General features: G+C 38.1%; 2 protein-coding genes across 3 annotated transcripts in view; one reads left to right on the plus strand and one right to left on the minus strand.

Moving 5' to 3' along the window:
• Positions 1-3424, minus strand: part of LOC111595208 (ataxin-2 homolog) — a 7907-nt gene extending 4483 nt beyond the window's left edge. Inside the window, exon 1 of the mRNA XM_030224743.1 lies at positions 2454-3424. Coding sequence (XP_030080603.1) covers positions 2454-2527 — 74 coding nt within the window. The 5' untranslated portion in view covers positions 2528-3424. The remainder of the gene's footprint in view (positions 1-2453) is intronic.
• Positions 3425-4651: 1227 nt separating this feature from the next.
• LOC111595209 (sodium-independent sulfate anion transporter) lies at positions 4652-10468 on the plus strand. 2 transcript variants are annotated; one of them, XM_023308818.2, is made up of 6 exons: positions 4652-4843; positions 8013-8677; positions 8744-9080; positions 9139-9401; positions 9461-9646; positions 9711-10468. In XM_023308818.2, exons 1-6 carry the CDS (start codon positions 4813-4815, stop codon positions 10032-10034), a joined length of 1806 nt encoding a protein of 601 aa, XP_023164586.1. In that variant the 5' UTR covers positions 4652-4812; the 3' UTR covers positions 10035-10468. The 2 variants fall into 2 exon arrangements, with proteins under 2 accessions (XP_023164586.1, XP_023164585.2); XM_023308817.2 differs by lacking the exon at positions 4652-4843 and adding an exon at positions 7677-7948.
• The last annotated feature ends 2608 nt before the right edge of the window (positions 10469-13076 follow it).

The following is a 13076-nucleotide window of genomic DNA, read 5'->3' on the forward strand; positions in this document are numbered from 1 at the left end:
CCACGAAAGCGAATAAATGCTGGTCATATTATGTCGATGTGTGAGTGAGAGCGTGAGTGTATATGCGCTTTGGTTCAGTCCAGTGAACTCAATTTTAAAAATTCTTCCCTGCTCATGAACTAAATGAAATATGCATACACCTGCGTTGCTCTGTCTATTGTCTGTACTTATTAGAAAATGGTTCAAACGAAAGGGTTAAAAGTATATGTTCACCTGTACGAAAGAGCTTAGGCTTTTGCTGACACACAAAACTTTACATTTTTAATCAATATTCAAAATCGAATCGATTTAATTTGGACTTACTCTGATATCTGTTTGCATAAGCCTCGACAGTGGAATACTTAAACATAAGTTATGAACAAAAATTATCTTTTGCTAATTTCATATTTTGTTTATCTTTTTTTTAGTTGACCTAAAACATAGTTAATGAATTTAGCCAAATGTAATCATTAATTAATGTTCTTTTTAGTTGAAAATATATCGAGAAACATTAATTACTATTTAAATTAATAAAAATAAAAAAATTCTTTTAGAACTAGTTCGTTATATATTAGAAATTTTTCTGGGCGAACGCGTTTTGGGGTTGTTTTGATTGCGTGCAGGATCGACGACCGTGAAATGCCCAGCTCCTTAGTTTACAGCTCGCAACGCACAATGAACTCAGACACGCACATAACAACGAAAGCAATATCAACAAATATAAAAAGTAATATTATTAACAATAATATATACACTGTCGCTGGCTGGAGCTAGCGTCGTACGGGGTTTATGGGGTCGCATATAGCCGTAGCTGATTCATTGCGTTTCCTGCACTGCGCACATTTTCGTCAATGAAAGCAAATAATTGATATGCGTTTTAAAATGAATCATGCGTACGACGAGAGACGCTCATTGATAAGGTGGCCTGAGTTTATGGAATCGCATTATAGCGCATCTGCGCACATACATACATAACTGGACTAGGCAGGCTAAATAGGCCGAAGCGCAAATACATATATACATGACTGCGACGAACGGGGCTTAAATGCAAGTATGCATAGGCAGAATGCCGAATAAACAGAGAAGTGACAGGGAAAACAAGAACAACCAAGTGATACCAAATGTTCGGTCAGCAAATTGTAGAGTGACCCAAATTTTGTGCGTCCGGCGGGAGGCGAAGTGTGCCAAGGCAGCGGTAAAAGCAGAGGCAGCCGCCGCCGTGTCGCACGTCACACAGGGCAGCAGCAGCAACAGCAGCAGTAGCAACAAACAGCAAACAGCAAAATGCTGACAATGCAAGAAAAATGCATACGAAAACAAGCCAAGCAAAGCAGAAAAAAGAAAAATACGATACGTGCGAGCCGCGAGCGTGCATTACAGTGGGCTCCGAATAACCGAAAATAGTGTCAGCTACTTTGTTATGGTATGGTAACACTGTGCGCATCTTATGTCTACAAATCCTACTTTTTTCATTTTGAAGAAATCTTAAATGTATGAAATTTTAAATGGCATAACAACTATTATGCCTTGCAAATATATTGATAGGCTTACAGCAACAAACAGCCCAGTGTACCGTTGAATATAATATGTAGCAAATGGTACACTTGTACCACACGAGGCAAGTGTGCATGGCTAAATGCAGGCAAATGTGGATTTATGTAGATGCATACATATATATGTATGTATGTATGTTTTACCGTCATATTTCAATTGAAAATTTAAAGGTCTGGGCGAGCAGAGGGCGGCATACACATATTCATTGATCGAGGTATCTTTCTCATGTGTGTGCGTGCATTAGTGTGGGGTGTTTCGCTGGGGAATTGGATGACTTAAAAAAATTATTCGTTGTGCTTTGAGTATATATGTTTTGCCGTTTTGTTTTATTGCTGTTCTTTTTTATTTGGGGTTGGCTGGTGAAAGGGAAATGTAAACAAAGCTTAAAATATGACAAAACGACACTACACACATACATGCAAGCATGCATGTACAAGAATGTATGCGTCTATGTGTGCGTTGCCAGCGCCATCAGCAGATCCAACACTGACACCATCACTAACACACACACGCACACAAACACATACATGAACAATGTATTATATAAGTAATTGCAATTTGCTCTGATTGCTTGTGCCCCTTTTTTCTGATTTAGTTGCAATTACAAGTTAACAACTTCCATGAAATTGAACTAAAATCCAACAAGAATATTTAAACAAAGGAAAATGCACAACATTTAAAAATAATACATTAAAAATGAAGCGCGCGCTTTCACCTTTCACGGCAGAGGAACCTGGAGCGTAATTTGTTTTTTTTTTTCTTTTTTTCACACTGGCTGCAAAAGCAGCAATAACAACGACAACAACGACAACGAAAACAACGAGCAGCCCCGCCAGCAGTTGCCCTGTGTTTTTCTTCGTGTTTTTGCCTTTGCATTTGCTTCGTGCTTTTTCAACTGCAGCAGCAGCGCTTCTTCTTACCTTGAGATGCCGCCGCTGGCACCACCGCCGCCTCCTCCACTAGGTCGACTTTTCCGCTTGCTATTGTTGTTCATAATAGAAGATGGGCAAGCCAATTGCCAATTGCCAGTTGCCAGCACCAAAAGTCGACGAACGCACAGGGAACTTTGATTTCAGTTGAACTTATTTTTGATTTCAATTTTATTTTTATGCGTTTCCTCGGTTGCGTCTAGTTTGCTCGTTTTTTTTCTGTATTTTCGTATTTTTATTTTCTTGTTTGAATACTTCTGATTTCTGTTTCTGTTTCTGTTTCTGTCTGTGTATTGGCTCTTTACTTTTTATCTTTCTCGCTGGCTTTGGCTGGGTGGCTGAATCTGAATTTCGCTTAGCGACGTCACGATGCACAACGGAAACGGGGAAGAAACGGAGACGGGGAACGGTACGATGTCGACAATATGCTCGCTTTAATGGAGAAGTTGTCGCCCGATCTTTTTCGCCTTGCCCGAAGCCAGCATTCAACACTTTTTCTGAGCAACAATAAACAAAACGTTGAAGACGACGACGATAACAAAAACACTAATGGCGGTCTGGCGTTAATTTTTCTAAATATTCACGCACTTCTTTTTGTTTGGGGGTTAGCCTTTCGTGCTTTGTGGCTGGTCGTTTTCTGCTTTGCCTCTGCTTTACGCTTTACCTCCTCCTTCCTTTTCTTCTTCTGCCTTTGCTCTTTTTCACTCGCACTCGCTGGTCGAATTTTGCGAATTTTTGCTTTCATTCAATGGTTGCCTCGTCTCCAATTTCTGCGCTTCTCACTGGCTGGCGTTTTTGGGCAAAAAAACGAGCATTAGCGACGGCGCTTAAGTTGTTTAACGTCAGATAAATATATTTTTGTTCCTAATTATATTTTTATTCGCTGCGATAAACGAACAAGGTTGCACAAAATTTAGCTGAACTGCATATTTAATTCAACTATGGCCAGATATCGATATTTGATTTGCAACCGTAAAATGAAAGAAGATGGTTGTCTTATATCGATATATTACATATTTTTACTGGAATGTGATAATGCAAACAAATAATTTTACTAAATTATGTACAATATTTTAAAAATCAAACAATAATTAAAATGATAACTACTGTAGCATGCCTAACTGAGACAATTAAATTCAATATTATATATCGATACATACGAAGTTATCGAATATAAAAAATCTTTTACAACACTGAAGCGATCAGCTTTATACACTAATGTTGGCGCTAATTTTTAAAATGCTTTTTATTATACAACTGTTATGATAACATATAATATTTATAATTTAAATTGTATGAAACAAAAACAATGTGTAAGCTAGTCTTATATATATTATAAAGACATACCTTATAAACTGAACTATTTCTGAGAATAAAATAGCAACTTAGCATAAAATATCAACTTTTTTGCGATTTAACTGCGCTGTTTGCATTTTATCTTAACAGACAAGCGACAAAAAAGTAGATCAATTGTCTATCACACATTTAAGCCCAGACATTTGCCGACCTTGTTTGTTTTCACCTGTTGACTCTTTCGCACAATCTGTGTCTATTTATAGAGAAATAAATTCATTGAAGATTCTCAATGCAGAGGATAGAAAAGATAGCTGATCTTATGATAAGATTAATGCTTACAACACAACTTCGCAGCCTCGTGATAGTCGCTAGATAAAAAAGTTACTCGCAATTACCTGGAACTAGCTAATACATGTCGGGAAGCAGCTCAGTTAGCTCGAATTTGTCCTCCCAATTAAGACCATTCACAACTGAATCGATTTACAGGTCAGACCTTTTTGCTGTCACAAGATGTTGGCAATTGATTAACATCTGTCAAAATTCATAAATTTAGATGTGATATTAACTATGCGTATTAGCATAAGTTCTAGTTCAAATATTGAGATTGCCTTTTGACTGACAGATGGAAAAGTACGTGGCAGCCCATTGATTGATACGTTTACTCTTATCACATACAGATCGACGATATAAGAGCGACGAGCATATCAATTTAGTTGCTATACCCCCATCTATATATATGTGAAGGCATAGCTCACCTAACACGCGTTAAGTGTCTCATTGTTGTTGTTGTTATCGGGCCGAAAGTTGTCGCCGTTTTCTTGACTCTTTTCATTTTTCTTCTTTATCATAGAAATCTGACCGCGATTCTCACTTATTTATCATTCCAAAATTCACTCATTCAGCAGTTTTCTTTAGATTGCGAAGCGTTGCGCACTGTGGACCAACCCACATAATAAGGGATCAAATAAAAAATAATCGCATTATCCTTATAAAGTATTTTCTGTGAATTGTGCTGGGCATAAACGGATCATCATATATATATATATATATATAAATGTCATTTAACAAAAAACTATCCTTTGATGGTATGTTTCTAATAATATCTATGAAAAAGTGATTTGCTTAATAAATATTTCTCAAATAAAAGAACATAAATATTATTTTAAAAGTGCTGCATATATAATCGGGTATTCTTAGAATTGTGTTCAGTTTACCTTTTGCTCTGATTATCTTTTGTTATATATGCCCTAACTGTTAATAAGCTGTTGATTGAATTGACTTCAATTAGTTTAAAACTTGAGTCGAGTGATATTTAATTCAAGGTTTCAAGTAGAGCTTAAGCTATTTAAAGCCTATTTTATTTTTGTGACCATTTTCAATTGAATTAAGTTTTAATTGAATTTCCCTTGTATTGAAGTGAGTGTTAAATATAAACTCAGAAGAGGCTTTAAATAAGTATATGTTTTATAAATATAAATATAAATATTTATATGTTTTATTGCTTAATATTGAAGTCGTGTCTGGCACACACTGTGTGAAGCAATAGAAGCTGAGCTTTAATAGATAAGAAGTTACTTTTCGTATCTCGCTAACTATTTTAATATGTTTGTTAGAAAATTAAACGGTCTCTTAGTCTGTCTGTCTGTCAGTTTATCTGTCTTTCAGTCTGTCTATCAGTGGGCTGTCAGTGTGTCTGTCAGTCTTTCAGTCTGTCCATCGATCTGCTCGTCAAGCTGTCTGCCCATAGGCATCAGCACATCAAAGCCGATAAGAGCCGGAGCCATATTTTGGGCACGCATCGTCGATAAATTGATATCGATCTTTAGTTGCGCTTAACATATCTCTTACGCAGTATCTTCTAAAGTATACACAGATAATTATGCAGAGAAACACAAACAGTTTTGGATATACTTGTGTTTACTCTCGTCTGTCAAAATGCTAAGCTGCTGGAGGCTTGGCAAATCAAATTAAAAATTATTTTTAAAGCTAGAAACTTTGGAATTTCATGCATAGCAGCGCCGTGTGAAAATGCCAAGAGCGGATCAAAATAGTTAACTTTATTTTCCACTGTCTTACAGTTAGAATCAACAAATTCGAATGGAATTTCCTTATGGATTGGACGACAATGAGTCACAAAGTTTGTCTTCATATTTTTACTTATATTATAAGTTTCCTTTTTAATTATTTATCGCCTTAAAGTTTATATATCCAACAAACATTTTGATGGAATGCTATTGAATTGAAAAGTGCAATAAATTATGAAGGCTTTGATCATATGAAAAAAATTTTAGCTCTATATATGCATTAAATATTATTTTTTATAATAGAACTATTTCAAACTAAGAAACTTTTTAGAATTTTATTATATTTTTATTGCATTCAAAAAGTCAAAATTAAATATATTTTACGAGTATTATATTTAAAGAGCACAGTTCGAATTTACTGTGACCTCTAGAAAAGTTTAAAAAAAAAATATGAAAAAATAAAACAAATAAATAAAAATATTTGTATAATTAAATTGTGGCAAAATTAGAGCTAAACAAATAATAACGGAAATAATAAATTAATTATAATTGGCAAATGTAATTAAAGGTTGGCGGTTAGCTAAAGAGGGAGGCAGAGTCAAAGAGTGAGAGGGAGAGAGAGGGAGAGCGAGTGAGAGATAGAGAGAGGCGAATCGCCATTCATGTGCTTTGGGCATGTCCAACGTTGTCATTAAATTAGCGATACCATCAAATAGATGTGCACACATCTATACACATATACACAAATATATAAAATACACAAATCAGTTATTAGAACACTTAACTCTAAATGGCATGAGCTGCTGCTTCTTCTTTTTGGCGTCACAATTATTAATTCCAAATTTGATGAGTCAACCCAATATTTTGTATTTGCACTCTATTTTTAAGCGCACATGGAGATGAGAGAAGCAACTGCTAATCTAACAGTTAAATAATGCCAGACATGAAGTGTGTTTGCATCAAGGTTAACACCGAGTGACACATTTATTGACTAAAGCAATCAAATGTGCCAATACCTAAAACCGATTAGCTGTGCTCATACAGATGTCCTTGCTGTCGCGGACATATAAGTATCGAATACCAGTAGTAAATAAATTAATTATGTAAACAAATATATAAACAAAATCGCACACGCAACTCTCAGCTTTTGTTTTGCATAAAATTGAAAGAGCGCGCGTCCGGAACTGGTTTTCAATTGCTGCTCAGATCTGTTCCAACACGACTTAAGCTCAGCCATACGATGTACACTTCAGCAGAGCATAACTAATGTGCTAGAAGTTAAGTAGCAGTGTGAAGTTTCAATGAATTATATATATTCAGGAACTGCTTGAGTGCAGACATGTGACCCTATAGGAACTAGGGCTAGCTACAAACAGAAGAGCTCATATTAGCCTGAGCATGCCTTGAGATGGAAGTATAAGAAAACTGGGTTTTCTCTTATGATTATCTCAAATCTTAATTCTAAATATACTCAATCTAATTATTGATTATCTTAAATCTTAATTCTAAATATACTCAATCTAATTACGCCAAGAAGCTCTTGAGGAAACATTCTCTGAACATAAATGATATTTTTTTCTAAGAATTTTCTACATAAAAATGAGATCATAGTAATAAAAATAAGTTTCTCAGACTCTCAAGCCACGCTCTTATAAGATGAAATATGCCTGTTCGCAAAAAAAAAGTTCATAAGGCTTTTAAATATTTCATATTTCACAGTTCCTAGCATATCCAATGCAATCTATAAAAGAGAGAACTCCGAGTACTCTAAGTGTGTCTGGTCTGCGGCGTGTCAAAGCTGTCAAGTTGTGGCTATTTTGATAATGTCGGACTTACAGTCGTGCCGAGCATGACGACAAAAAGTTAATTGCGATTTCACACAATTGAATGAGGCAAAACAAAGCCAGAACAGCTCGGGCTAGAGCTCGGCTGCCGGGTTCAATATCGCACTGCCGAACAGCCTGTGTAGCTGGTTCAGCGCTAAAATTCCCCCTAATCGAATAACAAAAAATAAAAGCTTAAAGCGTTTACAGCTTGCCAATTGGGCAAAAATCGAGAATCAGTACGAAATGCGTTGGCCGTGGAAGCGCACGTTTAGCATTGCAAAGGGTCGCAATGAAGTCGCCGGCAAGCGGCCACAGGCGACAGTTTCTACCATTTACGATCGTATGAGCAGCCAGAAAAAAGCATTTACACATTTTCGGTCTACATTGTTCCACTTTCATTGCAGCCAATGGCGATGGCGAGGTTAAGTATACGGCGAAGAATGGCGACGACTGCTACGAGCTGTCGCACAGCCTCGAGATGGACATGCAGAGCCGATACAGCGCGCCAAAGGAAGCGCATTGGCTGCTGCGCCGCATTTACATACTCACCTGGATACGCAGCTATGATCGGACGCAGGCCTTTGCCGATCTCATAGCGGGCATTACGCTCGGCCTGACCATCATACCGCAGAGCATTGCGTATGCCGCGCTGGCGGGCCTCTCCTCAGAGTACGGCCTGTACTCGGCCTTCATTGGCTCCATTATCTATGTGTTCTTCGGCACAATACCTCAGGTGTCCATCGGGCCCACCAGCTTGATGGCCATCATGACGCTGCAGTTCTGTGCGGACAAGCCCGTGCAGATAGTCATTGTGCTGGCGTTCCTGGCGGGCTTTGTGGAGCTGCTCATGGGCGTCTTTCAGCTGGGCTTCATTGTCAGCTTCATACCGGCGCCTGTGACCAAGGCGTTCACGTCCGGCACCGCTGTGATCGTGGTGCTGGCGCAGATGAAGAGTCTGCTCGGCATTCGTCTGAAAAAGGTGGCCTCAATCGAAAACTACTTCGAAAATATTATAATGTCGGATACCATTCTGGGAATTACGTGCCTCTGCCTGCTGCTCGCACTGCGTGTAAGTCTCGTCCGTCAGGCTTTGCTGTGACTACGAATCTTACCAGATGTTTCCTATCTATTCCAGCGGCTGTCCCAGGTCCAGTTTAAGCAGGATACGCCGCTGACGCAACGCCTCAAGAAGGTGCTGTGGTACATCAGCATCTCGCGCAATGCTCTGATTGTCTTCTTCAGCGGTCTAATGGTCTACGTGTGGGTGCACAAGAGCTCGCTGCAGGCTATACCCTTTGCGCTCTCCTCGAAGGTCTCTTCGGCCATGCCCAGCATCCAGTTGCCGCCCTTCGCCTTTGAGCATGAGAATCGCACCTATGTCTTCACCGACATCCTGCACGAGCTGGGCAGCGGTGTCATTCTAGTGCCCATTGTGGCCGTCTTGGCGAATGTGGCCATAGCCAAGGCCTTCGGTGCGTATACGTAATGTGGGCAATTGAACTCGTTCGCTCATGATGCTTAGTTTTACAGTTAAGGATGGCAAGCTGGATGCCTCGCAGGAGATGTTGACACTGGGCCTCTGCAACTTGGCCGGCTCCTTCTTCAGCGCCATGCCCACCTGTGGAGCCTTCACGCGCTCCGCGGTCAGCCAGGCGTCGGGCGTACGCACGCCTATGGCTGGCATCTATACGGGTCTGATTGTGCTCTCCGCGCTGTCCATATTGACGCCCTACTTTCAGTACATACCGAGAGCGTCGCTGGCAGCTGTGCTCATTGCAGCAGTTGTCTTTATGGTAGGCTATAGAGATACTCTACAATATATATAGATCTTAGCTATGTTTCTGCTGACCAGATTGACTTGACGCCCATCAAGGAGCTGTGGCGCACCAACAAAAAGGACTTCTTCAGCTGGACGGGCAGTCTGGTCATGTGCCTGATTGCTGGCGTTGAGATGGGCCTGCTCTTCGGCATCGTGGTCAGCATGATCTGCATTCTGCTGCGCCTGGGCAATCCCAGAATTGAGGTCACTCTCAAGCAGGTGCGTGCCGCGCGAGCAATCGCCAGACTTTTCCATACTTCATAGAGTTTCATATGCTTTGCAGTGCGAGTCCAATTATTACGTTCATATTGTGCCGCAATCGGATATTTTCTATACGGGCGTAGACATGCTGCGCACGGAGATCGTATCCGCGTGTCTCTTGTATCGCAACGACTTTCCGATCGTCGTGCAATGCTCACGCTTCATGCAGTTCGATGCGACCTTTGTGGAGATGCTGAACGCCGTGTCCAAGGAGCTGGCCAAGGACAATGTGGTGCTGGTGCTGCAGCACATGTCGCTCAAGCAGCAACAGATGCTGCCCGTCACCAGCAACATACGCTTCTGTAACGAGGATCAGGAGCTCTTTCCGCACGAGTCCAAGCAGTAGTCAAGCCCCGCCAAAATCCACATCCGCTTGGCCATGTTGACTCACGTCACAATCTGTTTTTTTTTTTCCTATTGCTTTAATTGCTCTGGCGTCAGAGGTGTCTGTCCACCTGTGCCCAGTCGGCGCTGGCTCGCGTGCGCATGTTGTTCACAACTTTGCGCTTATAAGTGCCTCCATATAGCAATTTAGATGTATAAATTAAAGTCAACCTCTGGCGTTTATCGCAGCAGCCACTCAGTAAACAGATCCACTACTTAATTGTACTTTATTGCTTGATTGTACTCTGCTTAAATACTCTTCGCTCGGCTCTAGAAGCTGTACACAAGCCAACGTAGTTCCTTTTCTTACGTCAGCTGTGAAATGTAAATAATACAAAAATAATAAAAACTCGTATAAAAATAAAACATAAAAGTGAAGCACGATACCTTTCTACTTTAATTCCACCCACTGGGGGGCCACAGCAGCTGATAGCTCTTGGGTCATAAAATCATAAACATAAATGAAAAGAATTTTTATTTAAAACTTTATATATCAATAGTGGCATAGGGCAGAAGCTTTTCTTCTATAGTTTATTTATATTTTATCTATCTATTAATAAATCTTACTATTTATCAATATTTCTATCTATCTATCTATATTATCTATAATTTACTCTCAATATTTATATCTATAGTATTTATTATATCTATATTATCTATAGTATCAATAGTAGCTATAGTATCTATAGTATCCATAGTATCCACTGTATCTACAGTATCTATAGTATCTATAGTAACTATAGTATCTATAATATCCACAGTATCTATAGTATCTATAGTATCTATAGTATCTATAGTATCAATAGTAGCTATAGTATCTATAGTATCCACAGTATCTATAGTATCTATAGTATCTATAGTATCTATAGTATCAATAGTAGCTATAGTATCTATAGTATCCACAGTATCTATAGTATCTATAGTATCTTTAGTATCTTTAGTATCTATAGTATCCTTAGTATCTCTACTATCTCAACTATCTCTACTATCTGTACTATCTCTACTATCTTTACTATCTATACCATCTATAATATATATTTCTTTCTATTTCTATCTCTCTCCACTATCTTTCGTTTCTTTCTCTCCCTTTCTCTTCCTTCACCAAGCTATTGATACACAATATACAAAATTCATATCTATTTTTAACGTAATCCAACTCAAGTCCCAACTTGAATCCCTCCTAGGGATGTCCTAACTCATCCCACGTATTCCCTTAACAAAACTATTTTTTTTTCGGTCTTCTATTCCGATACCCCGCTTAACAGCTGGGAAAGTTCGATGAAAAATTAAATCAGATTTTTTATTGCTTTTAAGCAAATGCGCTCATCGTTAATTTGTAGACTCATTAACGGCTCAAAGCACAATTCCAGACGTCATTAAGTCGACGGCACATATTTCGTGTCCCGCACACGCTGCTTGAGGTAAATTTCCCATTTTAAATTGTTATTTAATTTTTATTCTTTTCACTTTTTTGTTTTTATCTTTTTTGTTTTGCTTCTGTTTTGTTATTCAGTAAGGAAATTATAAGTTATAGAAAAAGTATAATATACTGTATAACAATTTAGTTTGTATCTTGTTTATCATTCCGTAATGCGTAGTTTTTCATTTTCATTTTCATATTCTGTTTTCTTTTTCTTTTGCTTTACTTTTATCTTGAATTGTGTTAAACAGCTTTTTGATTTAAACTGTTTCAAATAAATTGTGTACTTTCTGTAAATCTGTGTCTAAGTAGTTTGTGTCTGTCTGTCTGTGTGTTGACATATGTATGCCCTTGCCACAAGTCCCTCCCGATAGCTCGATAGCTGAATCGTACTAGACTATATGTACATATGCATTCTGGCCAAGTTAATAAGAAATAAGAACGAGACGGAGCGAGACACGTGTGCTTAGTTCTTTGCCTATACCTGATTGGCAAGGGTATACAAGCGTCGGGCATGCCGACGCTCCATGTCTTCTGCCTTAAACTGTGTAAAACGATGCATCTCTGCTCTGCTGTGTGGCTAAATAATACAATGATTTGATTGTAAGGTAAAAATTATTTACGTGGGAAAAGTTAACGCTTGTTTCATTAAAGATATATTTATATATATACTATATATATATGTGTGTGTGTGTGTGTCCGTGTGTAGTTGTATAAAGATAACATGTGGATTTGTCGCCTTTCGACTGGAATCATATTTAACTATTTATGCCGATGTACACATACATATACATAGGCTATCTCTATGGTGTGACTACTTTTCTCAGTTAACAATTTACAGTTTGGGCTCTGATCTATGTCTTGTGCTGTGTTATAACAAACAGTTATTGTAGTTGTTGCTATGGTCTGGCTGAGTATCTCCCTCCTCCCTCCTCCCTCCTCCTTCATCTCTCTCACTGAAGTATCCCAGTTCTGCAAAAACGTTTTGTTTTGTTTTAAAGTAATGATGCGTTCACAATTCACAATTCACAATTTCTCTCGATAGCCATCAATTTGCACATCTGTTTAATATGCCATTCATCTTTATAAGGTTATAGTTTCTTTTACGTTTTTATGATAATAATTTTGCTTTTTTTTTTGTTTTTTCGTAGTTGTTTTTTTTTTTTGTTATATTTTATACTTTCTGTTTTCGTAAAGCAAGAGGTACGCATTGTATTTGTTGTTTAAGTGTTTTCATTTTTATGTGTTGCTAAAGCAATTGTTAAACATTAGGAAACATCTTTTTGTCGAACAGGTAAAAGCAATTATGAAAAGGAAAGTCGTACGCTTACTGACATGACGGACTGTACTAGCTAAGTCATATTTAAATATTTAAGTAAAGCAATCATGAAAATTTCAAATGTTTGTTTTTTTTTTGTTTTATAATTTTAAGGTAAATATGTATGTTGTTTTTGTTTTTTATGGATAGTCATTAGTAATTAGCTGGAAGGTTTGATTTGTAGAGTTGAGAAGGAAAGAAAATTTAGAAGAAACTTGAAAGAATTGGCCAAGCATGTTGCATGTTGCATGTTGCATGTGTTGCAA

Source organism: Drosophila hydei, unplaced genomic scaffold (assembly GCF_003285905.1).
Source record: "Drosophila hydei strain 15085-1641.00,03,60 unplaced genomic scaffold, DhydRS2 tig00008119-arrow-pilon, whole genome shotgun sequence".
Classification (NCBI taxonomy): domain Eukaryota; kingdom Metazoa; phylum Arthropoda; class Insecta; order Diptera; family Drosophilidae; genus Drosophila; species Drosophila hydei.